Here is a 20906-nt window from a genome sequence, read left to right as displayed (position 1 = left end):
TTACACATAAGCTGCACAACAAAAAAAATCCTGACATTTAAATTTTCACATTAGACCAACTCGAGCCATACACTGCCTATTTTTTGTGTCAGTACATGAAATCCATCAATGACAGCACTGTATGATACGGTGTAGAGGAATTCACAACCTGTCAAAATTCACCTCTCAGTTTCAAAGACGCAGGTTAAACACAAAGCAGCATAAAACCTGGACCTTTAGCATTCTGGAACTGACTTCTTCACGCATTCAGTCTTTTCGCAAAGACAATCTTCAGACACAAAAGATGAATGGCAGGCCGAACAATGCGTTTAAGCACTTGACGGCTCTCTCGATCATACGCACCCGCTGTATTCACATATTCAGAATGAATAAAATAAAAAACCCTCATGTTGGCAGCACCTTTCTAAAGAGTTTACCGGAAAAGAAACTTTTAATGCTCGCTAAAGGAGTTCCAGGTCGCCTTAATGGATGAAAAAAGTTGCTGAATTTAAACGTTTAAAAGAAAAGCAACTCACTCAAGACCTCCTGGGAAGATCCTGTTTGCGAGACTGAAGCATATGATATTATAAAGAATAGAACAGAGACATTTATATTTCTACTTCTTCATTGTGAAAGCTTTTTAGCACTAATGCTACACAACAAAGATGAAGATGGATATTTGGTGCGTAATTTAAGCTAGATGATATTTTATTTCTGTCTTTCTCCAAAAGAGAATGATGGGAATTGCAAATTGAATCAGCTAAATGAGTAGCGTTTTCTGGCTTTCCTCACACAAAACGCACGCGAATTAAACATTTATTGAGAACACCTTCAAATGTTGAGTTTACACCTAAATTAAATGCTAAAAATGACTAACAAACTTTGGGCCATCATACACCTGGCGCAATAAGGCGCAAGACATGTTGGGCACGATTGGCATAATTGACCAACTAAAAGCAGGTCTAAAGTCCAACATTGACTGTGTTAGTTATGTGCCTATGAAGTTCCAAAAGCTTACACATTGCTTAACTCACACAGGATGTACAGCAACACACAAATATCTTTACATATGAAAACAATTAAAGGATTAAAATGTTATAAAATGTATTATTTTCTACATAAATAAAAAAAAAAAAAACACTGCCCTCATGCTTTACCTCGGCGTGGCTTTTTCAGTTTATTCACAACAATTTGCATTTGTATAATGTTATTTATATTTGTTTTAATAAAAACAAGCTTAGATTTGTCTACTTGTTGGGTTTTGGAGGCGTCTGTATCACAATATGGGGCATAAGAGTAGGACTTGTGTTTGGATATAACTCAGTTTTTTGACCAAACTTCATTATTATTTTGTTCATTTATTTGTTTTCTGGAAACTAGAACTGAATTTAGAAAACGTTTTAAAACAAATCTTTGCGCTTATTAAATTAAATATATAGGCTAATGGATGTCTTCAGCGGAGTGAGTACAACACTGTTTCCTTATTTACAAAAGTAAAGGAGTAAAGAGTAAAAGTAAAGTAAAGAGACAGTAAAGAGGACGATTGGAGGAGGTTCGTTCTTTATCCTTACACAGCAGATGGTCTGTTTAACTGTTTTCTCTCTAGTGACATCAGTTTTTCCTCTTACAAAGTCCGCCATGTAAATAGCAAATGCGCCACGGTGCGACACAACTGAGAGTGGGGGAATGGGAGATGAGACTCAGATTGGTTAAGTACACATTATGCTCAAAACACACCCATAACTCATTAAGAGAATAAGCATAACCCTGTTAAACCATGTGCAGAGGTGCAGAGCGTATTTTTTTAGTCCTAAAAATAGCAAAAGTGCATTCGGACACAACCTGAATGCTTTTGGGAGTAAGAGCAAGTATTTAAAAGCACAAAATTCGAAATACTAAAACTAGAAAAGAAACAAAGAATAATATCATATGACATGATAGAATAATTTGGCCATTTTTTTTCTTTAACCTTCAGGAGATTAAAAGGTTTTTAGACATGCAGAACACTGAAGAGCAAAGAATTGATGTTTGGTGTTTAATTTAATCAATCGTTGTCATCCCAAGGAAGATCCTGGGAAATTTTGGTGATTGTACAAGTGTTCTCGTGAATCACTCGCTATTCTTTATCAGTAAAATACACACAAATTTAATTAAACCACTTTAATTCACAGTTATAAAACACAATTTCAACTTTTAAGATGTCACTTCTGCAATAATCATGTAGCCTTACGAATTAACTGAAATAAGTTTAGGTGGAAACTAGAGATGTAACATTGTAAATACCGTCATACCGCAATAGTAATTTTTTTCAATATTACCGTAGGAGCATGACTCAAAACTATATTTATGAGAAACGTTTGCTTGGGCGAATGAAGCGAACGGGAGGTAGCGGGAACTACAATTCCCATTAGCCTAGGCGTAGCCATCATCCTTTGCGGTCTGTTTTCACTTCAGATCCAGTAATGCGGAAATGGAGTGTGCTGCTAGAAGCGGGGAAGAAAAAGAGCTGGAAATGATCGAACCTAAAGCGGGTTTTAAATTGGATGTGCGGAAGCATTTTGGTTTCTTTCTAAAAAGATACGAAAAAGGACAAAAGGTGACAGACAAAGACAAAAACAATATGCAGGCACTGCCAGACTATGGTGAAATATAAGTTGGGGAATACGACTAAAGACAGTCATGGGGACTGCAGAACACAGCACACTTGTTAGAGTGATGCAGACATTGACTTGTACCGCAAAGAGACCTCTATCTCACTCATGGCTTGTCCTCTCAAGTGGTGGAAAGACAATGCACAACGTTACCCCACTGCTGTCAACCTTGGCTAAATCATATCTCTCTGTCCCATAAACCTCAGTCCCAAATGAGAGGGTTTTTTTCTGTTGCAGGGGACATGCACAGAGATCCCAGCTTTTACCAGATTATAGTTATATGATAATTTTCCTTAAAAACCCATCTCTATATAAGTGAGTGAGTGATTAAATGTTGAATGTGATGAGTTTTCAACAATACTAAATTCAAACTTAATTTTTTTTTATATAGTTTAATAGTTTTTTGTTATTAAAATTGAAAAATTGAAGTTCCTGTTTCGAAACTTACAGATAGATGGATAATTTGTATGTCATTGATATGTTCAGTGCTAAGGTAAATAAAGACTTTTGGCATTTTTTTCGAGTCTTTTCATTAGTTTTGTTTTTCCTGTAAATTATTCAATAAATACCGTACTGTGCCATTCATACTGAGGTATTATCGTATCGTGAAATTCTGATAATGTTTATATGAAATAGTTGAAGATAAACAGAAGTAAACATATAAAATACAAAAATAAAAGATGTATAATAAAATATAAAAGACATAAGAGATTTGCTATACCCAGGAGTAAAACTAAACGTCATACACTCTCCTCTAAAATTGCTCTAGAATTGTTGCGCAGTTAACTCATAATATATAGCGTTGGATATTTTTCAATTATCGTTTTTACTTTGTTTATCATGTTAAATATTACTATTTTTATCAGTCAAATATTGTTTAAATTATACCTAAACTAAACTCTAATAAAAAACTTACGAACAAAAATAGAAGTTAAAAAAAAGAATGAGGTGAAATTTAAGTTATTGTTTTTTTAAGATTTCTCTTATTATTATTATTATTATTATTACTAATATTATTATATGCTCAGATTTTAATTTATTTACATTTTTACTTGTGAATCAATCATGGTTGTCAACCCAAAGAGGATCATGGGAAATTTTGGTGATTGTACAAGTGCTCTCGTGTATCACTCGCTAATCTTTAGCAACAAAATGCACACAAATTAAATTCCACCAATTTTATTCACAGTTATTTAACACAGTGGCAACTTTTAAGACGTTGCTTCTGCAATAACCATATAAAAGACATGTTTCCTTATCAATGAACTGAAATAAGTTTAGGTGGAAACACAAAAAATTCCAAAGAGAAACATGAGAAATGTTAGTTAAAAGCTGATTCTGCAAGTGTTCTTATGAATCATTCACTATTCGTTAGTAACAAAATACAGTCAAATTAAATCGCACCGCTTTTTATTCAAAGTTATTAAAACATAATGGCAACTTTTAAGACGGCGCTCCTGCAATAATCATGTTGCCTTACCAATTAACTGAAATACGTTTAGGTGGAAGCAAAAAAAAATTTGCTTAAATTAAAAGTTACAAAAGTAAACATATAAATATTAAATATAAATGTATATTTATAAATAAAATGAATGATATGAAATGTAAGTTATGTCAAAAATGTAAAGCTTTCTCTTATTTTCTTATTACTCTTTTTCTGTTCAAATTTTAATTTATTTCCTTATTGTTGTGAATTGATCAGCGACTACATGGACATCAGTAATGGAATGATTTGCCTTAATCTGAATACGACAATAATGTGATTACGGTGTTTACATGAGTTGCTTTTTGAATGTTCCTTTCACGATCCCGTTTTACATGTTATAGCACATTATTGGATTAATGGCACTGCATCACTACACTATCCATGTTTCCTTTGGAGTTTCGAGTAATTTTGGGTGTTTCATTTTTAATTTGTCATCTTTAACTGCAGTTCGGCACTTTCATTTTTATTCAGGAAGATTTCATGCATGCCCCCCATGACAAACGAGATATTGAATAGGAGAAAATAGGAGTTTGATACCACATGCCGTATGAAGAAAAAAAACCTTCGCATTTCGCGATGCAGTTGTCTGTGGTCCTTTACTGACTTTATCGACTCAAACAGCTGTGTGTGTATAGACTATCCTGTTGCAAAATGTGGTGAAAACCCTACACGGCGGTAATAGTTTGACTGTGGTGTTTGCACGTCTGTGGTGCACTTCAATAATGCGACTAAAATCAGCACACTCCGCATTTCATTTCTGTTTAGTTCTATTATGTCTTTAGTCGGATTAACGCAATCAAAAATTGCTGTTTACATAGCAGACTCTTAATCAGAGTATTCTCTTAATCGTATAAAAATCGAATTATTGGTGTGCATGTAAACATACTCAATGTTGTCATCCCAAAGACAACAATTTTGGTTGTACAAAAGCTGTTCTCATGAATCACTTGCTATTAATTATAAACAAAATACACATGGATAAACTGCGCCATTTTTATTCACAATTATAAAACATAATGGCAACTTTTAAGATGGCGCTCTTTCAATAATCATATAAAAACACATTGCTTTACCAATTAACTGAAAGTGGAAGTATTAAAATGGCTAAAACTAAGTAAAAGTTTGTAAGTAAAAACATTAAAAAAATCATAAAAAATATTATTCAAATGTATAATATTAATAATAATGTGAAATGTGTGAAATGAGAGCAAAATTCTGTCCTCATGAAGGTATTACTATGTTTTTCTGTTCTTATTGCTCATGCTTTTGTAGTCAATTTGAACTAAAATGCATGTCACAATATTTAAAACTAAAGAAATTTAGATTAAACAGAAGCAAACATATGAACTAGTAGTATTAACTATATAAAAAAGTAAAATAAATAATGTGAGGGAGAGCAAACATCAGTCCTCATTTTAGTGTTTTCAAGAGTTCTCTTCATTTTATTATCAATTTTCTCTTCAATTTATTGATTTATTTGTTGTGTATTTGTTCTTATTGCTGACTGAACTAAAATGCATGTCACAATATCTTAAAAACTCATTTTTAATATATTTTTGCAAGCTCATTGTAGATTTATCCTGCAAACTTCAAACAAATGTCACAAAATAAAAAAGCTTTGTCTTCATCAGCAACATGCATACATGCTGCCTTACACAGTTAATATTTACAGTCATCACTTTTTATTCACATTTATTATCCCTCATGTGGCTCGAGTCTTTCTTCTGTTGAAAAAAGAAGATACTTTGAAGAATGTTGGCTGCTGGCACCCACTGACTTTCAAAACAATACTATAAAAGCCAATGGCTGTGTATCATTTCAGAGAACTTCAGCGGTGAGTCCACACAGGTCAAACTGAGTGCCAGCCAACAGAGGATGGATCTAGTCACCTAGCAACCGTAACAGCTGCCGTTAATGAGAGGTAATAATATTTAAGTTTTTATCAAAGGGTTGGTTTACACCTTTTCATTTTATGCATTTTTCCTAATCCTAACTGGATAGCTATCTTATTTATGAGTCTCATTGTATTTACATTTGACAACATGAATGCATCTGTAATAAATGGATATGGTTTTGATCTTCAAATGCCACCCTATATGCATATTTAACTAGCTTACATCAACTAATACGTCAGATGCACAGCATTTTATTTCATTAATTTCTGAGCAATATAACACTACTTAAGCATTGCGATGTGGCTGTACATCAGCACTGGTGTAAGGCATCCATCCATCCATCCATCCATCCATCCATCCTCCGTTCTTCCATCCATCCATCCATCCATCCATCCATCCATCCATCCATCCATCCATCCATCCATCCATCGATTTATTTATTTATTTATCCTGTGTGCTTCTTTCTTTCTTTCTTTCTTTATTTATTCTGCTTATTTTTTTGTTAATGTATTTATTTATTCTGTTTGTTTATTTCTTTATTTATTAAATTTATTTATTCTGTTTATTTCTTTATTTATTTATTTTGCTTATTTATTTATTTATTTATTTATTTTGTTTATTTATTCTGTTTATTTATTTATTTATTTATTTATTTATTTATTCTGTTTATTTCGTTTTTTTTTTCTTTATTTAGCTCATTTTTTTGTTTATTTATTTAATTATTATGATAGTTATGTATTTATTTATTCTGTTCATTTCTTTATTTATTTATTCTGTTCATTTCTTTATTTATTTATTCTGTTTATTTCTTTATTTCTTTATTTATTTATTCATTTTATTTCTTTATTTCTTTATTTCTTTATTTATTTCTTTATTTATTTCTTTTGCTTATTTTTTTGTTTACTTTTTCTGTTTATTTAGTTTTTTTATTTTAGCCCCTTAACTGGAAGACGGGATTTGATTTGTGTGTGTGCCTACAGTGTACAAACGTTTGGTGGTTTAAACGATTATTAAAATTTAAAAAACAAGAGTAAAATAAAAAAAACATGCATTTGTCTAAAACCATTTCTTTTTCCATTTTAATATCTTGCTGTTAACTGCTCTTTCAGCAAATAAAAATATAAGAATGATAATTATAATAATGATAATAACAGGGAGGGAAACCCCTGTGTTTGAATATTATTTTGCTCAAAAAAAATGTTTAATAAAGTTTTAATAAAGGCTTTAACTCTCAAGTAACCATTAATGGGAAAATACCTTATATATATCCTCCTAAAAATACAGAGATATGTTTTTTTTGGCCCATATCGCCCAGCCCTATCCAAGTCAAATGAAGACTTCGAATTAGTGTGAAATAAGACTTGTGACATAGTGCCCTTCGAAAGATGCAGCCTCAGAAATGAGACACAGCGAAAGGGCCAAACTACTGTTCCAGTATGATTATAGTAAATACACCATTTCAGTTTTTCTACTTTATACTTCTGTATCAATGTATTAGTTTTTGTTTCTTTTTTTAAATTTGCTAGCAGTTTCTAATTGGACACTTGTGATGTGTTTGTACCTGTAACTCTTGGTGTGGGTATATATGGAGGCGGTGGCAGCTGAGCGGCAGTGTTTGATGGCTGGTTGTCTGATGAGCTGTTGAGTTCAGCTTTGGTGAATCTCTCCACCACAGCGCCGTGTTGTGTGTAACACTCTCGACAGCAGCGCTCCTTCTTTGAGTTTTTGGTCATCACGTAATTGTTGCTGCAATAGTAGCAGAAGATACGGCCACACAACCTGCCAGAAAACACAACCCAAGTAAAGCAGGTACAAATAATCATATTTGTAAATGTCCGAGATTAAAATTCTGACTTCATTTCCTCCTAGAGCTTTTGAGCTATGACCTTCAAACTATTCGGACTCTGTAAGCTTCTGACTCATCCGGCTTTCGGTTTTCGAAAAAACTTTCAGGGCCCGTCAGAAAAATCCCATAGACTTAACATTGGACCAAACTTTGTGAGCTCATAACTCTCCGTCAGACTGTCACACAGACGTCTAACTGGGCTCATTTAACTCAGACTACCAAACTGCTGATAACTTTTAACTTTCTAGCCACACCCTAACTACCAAAAACTGCACCCTAGCAACTGTCCCGTAGACAGACTTCCATTGCAAAAACTGTAATTGACTTAACATTAGATCCAACTTTGTGAGCTCATAACTTCCCGTCAGACTGTCATACTAATGGATGAGCTCATTTAACTCAGTCTAGCCAGCAGCCAATCACTGATGACCTTTTAACTTTATAGCCACACCTTAACTACCAGATACTGCACCCTAGCAACTGTCCCATAGACTGTCATTAGCTGTGCTATCAAATGCTAATAATTCTAACATGCTAGTGACATGCCAATTATGCTAGTTATACGTAATCATGCCAAATGGCATCATGCAAGAATCTTGCTAATAACATGCTAATTTGTACTACAATCATGCTAGGAACATGATAATCCATGCTAGAATTGTGCTAATAACATGCTAATTCATGCTAGAATCATGCTAATATGTATTTGAATCATGCTAAAAACATGCTAATTCATACTAGAATCATGCTAATAACATGTTAATTTGTACTAGAATCAAGCAAATAACATGCTAATTCATGCTAGAACCATGTTAATAACATGCTAATCCGTGCTAGAATCAAGCTAATGACATGCTAATTCATGCTAGAACCATGCTAATAAAATGTTAATCCATATTAGAATCACGTGAATAACATGCTAATTCATGCTAGAATAATGCTAGTAACATGTTAATCCATGCTAGAAACATGCTAATGACATGCTAAAACCATGCTAATTCATCCTAGAATCAAAGAATCATGTTAATGACATGCTAATTGTTACAAGAATCATGCTAATAACCTGTTAATCCATTCTAGAATCATGCTAATAACATGCTAATTAATGCTAGAATCATGCTAATAACATACTAATTCATGCTAGAATCATGCTAATAACATGCTAATTTGTCCTAGAATCATGCTAATAACATGTTAATTCAGGCTAGAATCATGCTAATGGCATGCCAATGCATGTAGATTCATGCTAATAGCATGCTACTGCATGCTAGAATCATGCTATATCTTGTACTAAAAATATGCTATAAAACATGCTAATCCATGCTAGAATCGTGCTAATAACATGCTAATTTGTACTAAAACATGCTAATAACATACTAATCCATGCTAGAATCAAATTAAAACTAAAACTTAATAAAAAGCTAATTCATGCTAAGTTAATTATGTCTGTCTGTTCAGTCTGTCCGTCCACCTACCTACCTATTCATACTTTTACAAACTGTTTAAAACTAAATAAACTATTACCAACAGGCTTTGTCAAGCAAGCCATTTATTATCATATCTATAAATAACTTACAATAATTACTGGGGATATAAGTTTTAATACAATCATCAAAGTGCTTGGAGTATAAAAATCTTGTCTAGAAGTCTTCAAAACTTCACATTGTAATGAAATAAGATTAACGGTGAGAGTGATCACTTGAGTTCAGAGTAGATGTTAATGAATGTGCCCACCTGCAGTGATGCCTCCGCAGCCACCATGTGAACTGACCCTGGCAGCCCAGACAGTGTGTGGCCTCTTTATCCACCAGCCACCACTGCTCCTCTGCTCTTAGCTTCTGCTCGAACTCTAGAGCATCAGACTTCTGCCACAGAGCGTCCTTATCTCTGAAAAGAAAAATGAGTAAAGACTGGTTGTGAATTAAAGGGATAGTGCACCCAAAAATGTATATTTACTCACCGTTTACTCAGCCTAAAGTGGTTCTAAGACCCAATCCCAATTCTATTTTTGTACTTCTACCCCTTCCCCTTGGCCCTTAAAACAGAGGGTGAAGGGGAAGGGCTTCAAAATTCACCCCCAAGAATTTGGACAGCACTAAAGCACCTGCACATGTCATCAAATGTCATTGCGATCTCCTGTTTCATATGAGATCAGACGATGGCGACGGCTGTAGTGATTCCAGATTTGTTGTTTTTGCCATTTATCTTCAGGAAATCACTGAAGGCATAAACTGTATTATATTATCATAACAATCTAATGTGGTAATAAGATCGTAACTTTAAAATTAAAACACACCAAAACAACATTAACATTATATACCCCTTGGTTTCGTGAGTTGTCCTGAAAAATCTTTGTATGAAGGGGTGTAAACCCCTCGCCCTTAGCCCTATGCCTTCAAGCTAAAGAGAATTGGGACACCCCTTCCCAGGGAAAGCGAAAAACGAGGGGTAGGGGTAAGGGGAAGGGTTAAAGGGGTAGAACTGGTATTGGGCCTACATTTCTATACGTTTCTTTATTTTGAACACAAAAGAAGATATTCTGAAAAAAAAAAAATTTGAAAACCGTTAAGCACTGGTCTTTCACAGAAGGAAAAACAAATGCTATGGATGTCAGTGGTTACAGGTTTCCAACTTTCAAAATATTCTTCAAATTTTTATACAATTTTAAAATCCAATATCAAACAAAAAGCGCTTTGGGGTAATTAATGTGTCGATGCTCTTTGGATAAGAAATTCATAAAGATAAACAACAAAATTATAAGGCAAAGGCATTCAAAAAGTAAATGAAAAAATTAAAAAGCCTTTATTAACAAGTGTTATGTTCCGTGATTTGTTTATTTTGGTTTCTATTTTTAGTGTTTTTTTCTGATTCCTGATTTCTTTTGTTTGCTGCAACCTGATTCCAATCTGCGCAGCTAATTTCTCTGCTATATAGACTGGCTGCAGCCAACCAGAAGACCAAGAGAGAGGGGAGACATCTCACTTGAGCTGCTCCAGTCCCAGACACAAGGAGCTTGTGACTTGTGCGCTACTTTTTTTTTTTTTTTTTTTTACTTTTATAATGTGAATTAATTTATGACGGTATAAGTAAGGTGTTGGGGTGTCTTTAAAAAATAAATAAATATAAAAAATTATTTATTTCGGGAACGTTTATTTTGTTAGGGAAGTAAGTTTGTCTTTAAATTAGTTACTGGACTGTTTTGTTTGCTATTTTAGATTGTCATATTCTGAGGTATTATTTTAGTTTTGCATTATGCTTTTTAACATTTAAGATATATAGTATTTTCTTCTGATAACAATATAAATCAACTATTGCCTAATGGTGATCAGAAAATTGACTAAGAATGTGTTGTCTGATGATTCTGGGTCTGGAGGCAGTACTCTCCCCTCTTTTTTTATTTGTTTGTTCCTATTTATTTAGTTTTACCCTCTAGACTTTTGTAGGAACGTAACAATTGGGGGCTCGTCCGTCTCTCAAACGTGTGAAATTATTATTTTTTTTTCAATTTGTTGAAGTTCGTTTGTGTTTACTGGTTAAGCATGATGTGAAGTGAAACTTCTCTTGAAGGAACAACACTGCTCGAAGGTAGGTCCATTTTTTATATATTTATTTTTATTCCCCTCGTAACTTTGTTGTAGTTTGTTTGGGTGAACGTCGCTTTAGGGGGAGAGGAAATCTAGTGGAAGATTTTAATGGCTGCGTACTCTCGTCGCATGTCATGTGTGGCGTGTCACTTTTTACAGTGCCACTAATGCAATCAACTTGTAAATATGATCATAATGTCTGCCAAATATTTACACTAGGGCTGAACCATATATCATTTCAGCATCAATATCGCAATGTGCAAACCTGGAATAGTCTGCAATGGGGATGAAAATTAACATTAAGAAAGCACTGTTTAGAACATGCAAAGTTGAACTTCGGCAGCCGGCAGCTAGCTCGGCAACTCTCACATGGTCGCCCACTGAAGCTAAGCAGGGTTGCGCCCGGTCAGTACCTGGAAGGGAGAGCACATTGGAAAGCTTTGCTGCTGGAAGTGATGTCAGTGAGACCAGCAAGAGGCACTTAACCTGTGGTCTGTGTGAGTCCTAACGCCCCAGTATAGTGAAAGGGACTCTACACTGCTCAGTGAAGGCCATTTTTCGGATGAGATGTTAAACCGAGGTCCTGAGTCTCTGTGGTCGTTAAAAAAATCCCAGGATGTCCTTTGAAAATTAGTAGGGGTTTACCCCAGCACACTGGCCTCTGCCCATCATGACCTCCTAATCATGTTCTTCTCTCGACCAATCAGCTGGTGTGTGGTGTGCGGTCTGCAGCAATCATGTCATCCAGGTGGATGATGCACACTGGTGGTGGATGAGGAGATTTCTCCCCCAAAAATGTGTAAAGCACTTTGAGTATCTAGAAAATCACTATATAAATGTAAGGAATTGTTAATTAATATTATTATTAATCCAATAATATGACAGACTAAAGTTTGAAAGAGTGAAATATTCATTTTTGAGTGAACTGTCTCTTTAAGGATAACACAGCGCTTTATTTCTCTTGAATTTGTACTTGAGATGTCTGAGGATTTCAGGGCTGTAATCTGTGGACTGTGTGCATTGGCTGGCGTCTGTCGCTGCAGCGTGAATCGGCCTGTAAAGCACCTTTCACGGATCAGCCATTTCATTTCCACTTCATGTCAAGGGGTAAGTTTAGTCCCATCTGCAGCTGTTTGATTATGCGAATCATTTCATCCACAGCGAACCGCATGTTGGATCAAACTAGCAACAAAGCAAGTTCCAGAATATCTCATACACTCTCTAATGTGTCTTCTGCTCAGCGGTCTGCGTCTTGCCTTGAACTATTTGTTTTGCATTTGTAAATTGAAGTGAATTACCTAACAAACCTTAAGGACTTAATAAGACTTGAAGCAAGCGAACGAGAAACTATCATCTGTTTGTGTGTGAGTCTGGGCTGAATTAAACAGCAGAATCAAAAAGCAGGTGAGAAATGCACTTCTGTTGACCCTTATTTTATGTGCGCTCTTTATATTTTGATGTTCAGACAATTCACACAGGCATTATCTGTTTTTCTTGATATCTCATTGAGAATTCAATTAGCGTCATCTCTGAAACACGTCTTGTTTTTATGCCTCTCTCCCCTCAAGCGTGACTAGTGCTTTTTATTTCAAAGCAGCACAAGAATACAATCCAAAGTAGTAAATCCAAAGACCAATGTTGTAAAGAAAGTGAAGGACCTCAATCAATAAAATGTTTGAGTTTTAAAACAAAGCAAAATCAAAATAAAGCTAAAATTATTTGTATGTATATATATATATATACACACACATATATACACACACACACACACACACATATATATATATATATATATATATATATATATATATATATATATATATATATATATATATATATACATATACACATACATACATACATACATACATACATATATATATATATATATATATATATATATTTGCTAAAATTATTTGTGTATACACACACACACACACACACACACACACACACACACACACACACACACACACATATATATATATATATATATATATACACACACACACATATACATATATATATATATATATATATATATATATATATATATATATATATATACATATATATATATATATATATATATATATATATACATACACATATACATATATATATATATATATATATATATATATATATATACACATACATACATACATACATACATATATATATATATATATATATATATATATATATATATATATATATATATATATATATATATATATATATATATATTTGCTAAAATTATTTGTGTATACACACACACACACACACACACACACACACACACACACACACACACACACACACACACACACACACACACAYATATATATATATATATATATATATATATATATATATATATATATATATACATACACATATACATATATATATATATATATACATATACATATATATATATATATATATACATACACATATACATATATATATATATATATATATATATATATATATATATATATATATACACATACATACATACATACATACATATATATATATATATATATATATATATATATATATATATATATATATATATATATATTTGCTAAAATTATTTGTGTATACACACACACACACACACACACACACACACACACACACACACACACACACACACACACACACACACACACACACACATATATATATATATATATATATATATACATACACATATACATATATATATATATATATATATATACACATATACATATATATATATATATATATATATATATATACATATACATATATATACATATACATATATATATATATATATATATATATATATATATATATATATATATATATATATATATATATATATATATATATATATATATATATATATATACATACATATACATACATACATACATACACATATATATATATAAAAACACAACACTGGAAAAGTACTGTGATTGGCTTTTGTCCTGTGCAAAGCGTAGATGCTGACATATTCCCTTTTTGTGAATGAAGGAATTACAACAGTTTGCATATATGCATCCCACTTGTTAAGGGTCCAAAAGTAATTGGACAGAGTAAAAATCATAAATCACACTCGCTGTTTAATACTTGGTTGCAAATCCTTTGCAGCCAATTACAGCCTGAAGTCTGGAACGCATACACGTCACCAGACGTTGGGTTTCATCCCTGGTGGGGATGCCCTCAAAAGCAACTGTCTTCATTTCCAGCTTGTTCTTGGGGCATTTTCTCTTCAGTTTTGTCTTCAGCAAGTGAAATGCAAGCTCAATCGAATTCAGATCAGGTGATTGATTGCATAACATTCCACTTCTTTCCCTTCGAAAGACTCATTAGTTGCTTTTGCAGTATGCTTTGGGTCATTGTCCATCTGCACTATAAAGCACCATCCAATGAGTTCTGAAGCATGGTTCTTAACAAGTGTGAAGTACATAGGCAAACTGTTGTAATTCCTTTAAATTAGGAATTACCTTTAAATATTATTATTAATATATATTAATATAAATTATAATATATATAATATATAATCTGTCATATAAATATATATTATAATTTATATATACATATACACATATATACACACACACACACACACACACACACACACACACACACACACACACACACACATATATATATATATATATATATATATATATGTATATATATATATATATATACACACACATACATACATAAATACATATATATTAATTTATTTATTTTACTTTAGACATCATAATTGCTGTATGATTTTTTTAAATATTTAAAAAACATTTCGATTAACAATTTCTTATTATTTATTTAATTATTTATTTATTTATTTATTTATTTAGGAATGTCAATAATATTAGCCCATGTGAGATTTGTTTTATATTGGCTAAAGAACAAATAACTGTTACCCAATGGCTTGCCTGGTTAACCTAATTAACCCAGTTAAGCCTTTAATTGCACTTTAAGCTGAAAATAACTAGACAAATATTATATAATGCCATCATGACAAAGGCAAAATAAATTAGTTTTTAGAAATTGTGTATTAAAATTATGTTGAAAAAAACCTCAGTAAAAAAAAAAAAAAAGTTAAATATTTGAAAAAGAATTGTGATTTCACAGAAAGGCTAATCATTTTGATTTCTACTTTATATGATAAAAAAATAAAAGTGTAAGTGTAGTTGTAAGTAAATAATTGAATCATTTAGTGTTTTATGTACTAAAAATGATTTACACTTTATTTAATTTACAAAACTAAATGTTCAGCCATAAAACTTGATCTAAAGAAAAAATAGCTGCAGTTTTAGGTGAAACACAGACCTAATAAGTTCAATGAGCCGTTCCTCCAGGTTGACTTTAGTTTGTCCCAGGTCCTCCAGTTCAGCAGACATGCGGAGATGCTGGTTCTGAGTCTCCATCAACACTTGATCCAATTTCTGCTTCAATTCTTCCCTCTCCTTCTCTACATCACTAAGAGCCTCTTTGGATCTAAGAGAGAGGGATAAACAAAAACAGTTAATAATAATGCATACAAATATAACTTCACTAATAATTACTTAAACTGAATCTCTGGTCTAGGAAATCCCTATGAAGATCCATTTGTAAATCCATTAGAGATGGCTTTTATAGATGCAGATGCATTTTCTGAGCTGCGCTTTCATTGTGTTTTGGAAAGCTCACCTTGATGCTCTTTCCTGCAGTTGCTGTGTCTCAGACTCGCTCTCACGCAGCAAAGTCTCACAGTAAGTAATGTGCGAGTCCTTCTCCTCAATCAGACGAGAGTATTCCACATTCGCTCCCTATAAAAGCAGAAACAAACAGATGAATAAGTGAACACAATCTAGACATGCGAACATCAAACATTTATATACACTGCAGAGTGTACAGTTTTTTTTTTTTTTTACTTTTTTAAAAGTCTCATTTATTTTACAAACCCAAATCAGTAAAGGTTGGGACTACTAGAGAAATTGTATGCTAGAGCAGGATCTGAGCGCTATTGGTTTACCGGCGAGGGTTAACTGAGCGATTGCTTTGTGCGGTTAGTGACTAAGTGGAGCGCATGACCAGCATCCCACCGCTCAGCTCCGCTCACATTCTCTGGCTGCTACAGTATATCAGTTCAGTTTGTTCACTATGTTACATAACTAACCCCTGCTGGTCATGTCTTTGTGTTAGACCATTTTGTGCTGTGCTACGCAGTACTGCAGCACAGCATATGGTAATGTTCATTCAGGTGCATTCTCAGTAGCCACATCTGTATGATTTAATACAAAAGCAGCACTCAAGAAAGGTCTAGTCCTTTAGGAGCAAGCCTAAGCTGAACAACTGTTATCTCCGGTCCCTCAGGTGGCACTGCATCAAGATTCCTCATTCATCTATAAGCGATATCACCACATGGGCTCAAGACTATTTTTGCAAACCTTTGTCAAGTACCACAATAGATAGTTACATCCACAAATGCCAGTGAAAACTTCTGTGCCAAAAGGAAGCCCTATGTTAACGATGTCCAGAAGCGCCGTTGACTTCTATGACATCGGAGGTATCTGGGATGGACCATCACACACGTGTACGTGTACTGTGGTCAGATAAATCAGTACTGGGTGAAATTACCTCTGTGCGCTCCGGACCAAAGAAAAGGATCGTCCAGACTGTTTCCAGCAACAAATGCAAAAGCCAGGGTCTGTCATGGTATTGGCTTGTGTCAGTGCCCTTAGCAAAGGTAACTTGCACATCTGTGATGGCACCATTAATGCCTTCTTTTCCACGGACGCTCATGCATATTTCAACAAGACAAAGCAAAATAACAATCTGCACAAATTACAAAGTCCTGGTTGCAGAGAAAGAGGATGCAGGTACTTGACTGGCCTGCCTGCAGTCCCGACCTGTCTCCAATAGAGAATGTGTGGTACAATTTGAAATGCAAAACGTGACAACAAAGAAACCGCACTGTTGCCCACCTTAAGACTTGTTTGCAGCAAAAAGGGGACAAAATTTAACCTGAAACACTTCATCAGTCTCTAAACATATTTTAAAATATAATATAATATAATATAATATAATATAATATAATATAATATAATATAATATAATATAATATAATATAATATAATATAATATAATATAATATAATACTTACATCATGGCTATAAATATAGTTAAATCTAATTTGGACACAGTACTATAGTATAGAGCTAAAGATCTCTGCCAGAAATTGACCGGACCCGACGGGTTCTAGTTGGTTCGGGTTTAATTTCGGGCTCAGATTTGTGCACTAAATAAACAGTCATGTGGTGCATTTCCATTAGCGCAAGAAAGTAATCAAATTGTTTGCTACAACATTAAAATCCAAAACAAATGATGACAGAGAAGTCAAAAAGAGTGAATTTTGACTTGGGTCAGGCCAGTCACCAGTTCAAAAAGAACAGTCATCCTAGCCTCCAAGGTATTTCGGGGGTCGCTCATACACTGTGTATTTTGATAGAGCGCTAAACAGCAATGGGAAGATGACGAGGTCACTTGCTACATTGAAACTGCTGTCATGGAAAATTAAATGGATGTTTGGTGAGCCCAGCATCGCGCTAAAGCCATCTACAGTGGATTCAACAGTGTTCCTCCACAAAAACACGTAGCCTTATTTTGGTGAGTAAGGGATTTTTAAATTATAACTAAATATTATTCAAACCATAAAATCATAATGTAGTCAGAGTATACAGGCTAATATTGGCATTATTCTTTTAATATTCAGCTTCACTGTCGCCTTAATGCCAGACTGTGAAGAGAAGTGGCGAAACAAATCCCGCAGAGCCTTTATCTTAATTTCGTTATTGCCAAATACCCGTCATAATTTAGAATGTATTTTAATTTAATTTGTTTAGAAAGACAAATTTTTATTGGTGTGTTGGCCAATTTAATAGCTAAGTGTATATACATGGGCCTATTTAGAGTGCTGAGATGTTACGATGTTACAGAGGACTAATTTTATTTTTTGTTCCAGCATCCAAGAGGCCTGTAGCCTACATCTGTTATGAACAAATTAAATTAAAACGCATATAAACAACCCATTTTTGAAAAAAGGCAAGAGAGCTGTGTGCATGACCACGTTTGAATAATGTCGGGCTGCAAACGGGTTTGAGCTTTTAAAAAGCTGTCAATCAAAACATACTTGTCGGGCTCAGGCCAAATTCTGACGGGCTCGGGCCCAAGCCCTATCGGGCCTAACCTTTATAGCCCAATTACAGCTCTACTATAGTACTACATGGTTTCATGGTACAATTATGTTGTTCTCAAAAGCAAACATGCATTTTACTACCAAAGTACCATAGTACACCATGATATTTACAAAAACACACCATCTCTGTACTTGCCACTTAAAATGAACTGCAAATATTTTACCTCAATAAGGAAAAAAAACAACAGCAGCAAACGTTTATTGTTACAAAAACCTCCTAAACCGGTAGAGCATTATTATGGAAAATAATTACAGCGGCACTTACATTCTAATTGACAAATATCTGCAGGAAACAGTATGCGCTGTTCCTAATTATAGGACTTAATGAGAAGCAAATTATTCATCACTGTCTAACAATTAACCCCAATCTCTTGTCATCTACTCCACTGTCTTGCACACCGGGTCGCCAATGAACGAGAACAAAGGGAGATGCAAAAGATCAGACATTCATCACCTACTAATATCCACGGTATCAGCCAACAGAGATGAATAATAAAGACTAACATGCTGGTATGCAAATATAATCTGATGATCATGTAGATCATAGGAATGAATGTATTAGGAGCCATGCTGTTAGTCGGTGCTCTCTTACAGGTACACCTGGCTTGAAACATTGACATACCTCTAGTTCGGATAATTTGGCCTCCAGCTCTGATTTCTTCTTCCTCTCTGTGTCTAGCTGATCTTTCAAACCGTCAATCTCTTCTTGAAGACTCTAGATGAGAAAAAATAACAAATAATTATAAAATACTTGAAGCATTTTGTAATCTATTCAACTGAATTCTTGTTCTGGCAGGGTCACTTTTAGTTTAGCTTACCATAATCAATCAAATTGAATTAGACTATTAGCCTTTTATTGAAAAATTACAAAAAATAAGTAAATTTGCGTCTGAACAAAAGGAGTTCTAGTTTAAAAAAAATTAATAATTATTTTAAATATATAACATAAACTTTTTAAAATTGTTTTCGAATCCATTCAGCTGATTTCTTCTGAGAGGGTCATTTTTAGCTTAGCATAGCATAATAAATTAAATCACATTAGACCATTAGCATTTCTTAAAAAAAAAAAAAAAAACTTTTAAAAAGGAGTTGCTCATTTTATTCAAGATCACACTAAGTCCTTTCTTTTACAGTACAGTAAGCCCTGTTTTAACATTTTGAACCATTTTTATTCTTTTATTTGTTATACTTGTATTTAATGGTTCTTTTGTTTTTGTTTATGTAAAGCACTTTAAATTGCCATGGTGTATGAAATGTGCAACACAGGCATATTGTTAATATGTAGCCCTGTCTACATCTTTGGAGAGCAGGAATTATGTAACCGGAAGTAAGTCTGGCAGCATTTTGGCTTTAAAATGAACGCTATGCAGCTATATGACGCCTCCGACAGCTTCTGTTCCTTTTAGCGCTACCGCTGACCGCTTTCCTCCATATGGACGGCTTTTCCACTGTTAACAGGTGTATTTAATGTTTCTTTTGTTTTTGTTTATGTAAAGCACTTTAAATTGCCATTGTGTATGAAATGTGCAAAACAGGCTCATTGTGTATACGTAGCCCAGTCTACATTTCTGGAGAGGTCGAATTATGTAACCGGAGGTACGTCTGGCAGCCTTTTGGCTTTAAAATGAACGTTATGTAGCTGTGTGAGGCCTCCGACAGCTTCTATTCCTTTTTGCGCTACCGCCGACCACTTTCCTCCATATGGACGGATTATCTGCTGTTACCAGTTGTGTTTAATGTTTCTTTTGTTTTTGTTTATGTAAAGCACTTTAAAGCCATTTTGTATGAAATGTTCAAAATAGGCACATTGTTAATACGTAGCCCTGTCTACATTTCTGGAGAGCACGAATTATGTAACCGGAGGTACGTCTGGCAGCATTTTGGCTTTAAAATGAATTATACGCAGCTGTATGACGCCTCCCACGGCTTTTGTTTGTTTTAGTGCTACCACTGACTGCTATCCTCCATATGGACGGCTTTTCCACTGTTACCAGTTTGCCGAGCAGCTCGCTGCATACGTCAGTGGACTTGGGATGCGGAGCGAAGTTGACCACAACAACAAGGTTTGAGTCCATCAAAGAACAGTTCCAGAAACCAAATAAAACAAAAGCAAAATAAATATATATTTAAATAAACGACATGTTGAAAATGTGGTGAAATAACATTTCAATTTTTTTTTTATATATTACTTTTGAAAACACTAT

General features: G+C 33.8%; 1 protein-coding gene across 4 annotated transcripts in view; it reads right to left on the bottom strand.

Moving 5' to 3' along the window:
* The window catches only part of fyco1a (FYVE and coiled-coil domain autophagy adaptor 1a), an 89366-nt gene that overhangs the window by 29965 nt on the left and 38495 nt on the right, over positions 1-20906 (bottom strand). For all 4 annotated transcript variants that reach the window (XM_073939341.1, XM_068216950.2, XM_009297090.5 and 1 more), the window contains exons 9-13: positions 19325-19417; positions 16155-16273; positions 15795-15962; positions 9592-9744; positions 7573-7790 (exon numbers count right to left, since the gene is read on the bottom strand). In XM_073939341.1, coding sequence (XP_073795442.1) covers positions 7573-7790; positions 9592-9744; positions 15795-15962; positions 16155-16273; positions 19325-19417 — 751 coding nt within the window. The remainder of the gene's footprint in view (positions 1-7572; positions 7791-9591; positions 9745-15794; positions 15963-16154; positions 16274-19324; positions 19418-20906) is intronic.

The sequence above is a fragment of the Danio rerio genome, chromosome 23 (assembly GCF_049306965.1).
Source record: "Danio rerio strain Tuebingen ecotype United States chromosome 23, GRCz12tu, whole genome shotgun sequence".
Taxonomy (NCBI): Eukaryota; Metazoa; Chordata; class Actinopteri; order Cypriniformes; family Danionidae; genus Danio; species Danio rerio.
This window is presented reverse-complemented; position numbering and strand designations above follow the sequence as displayed.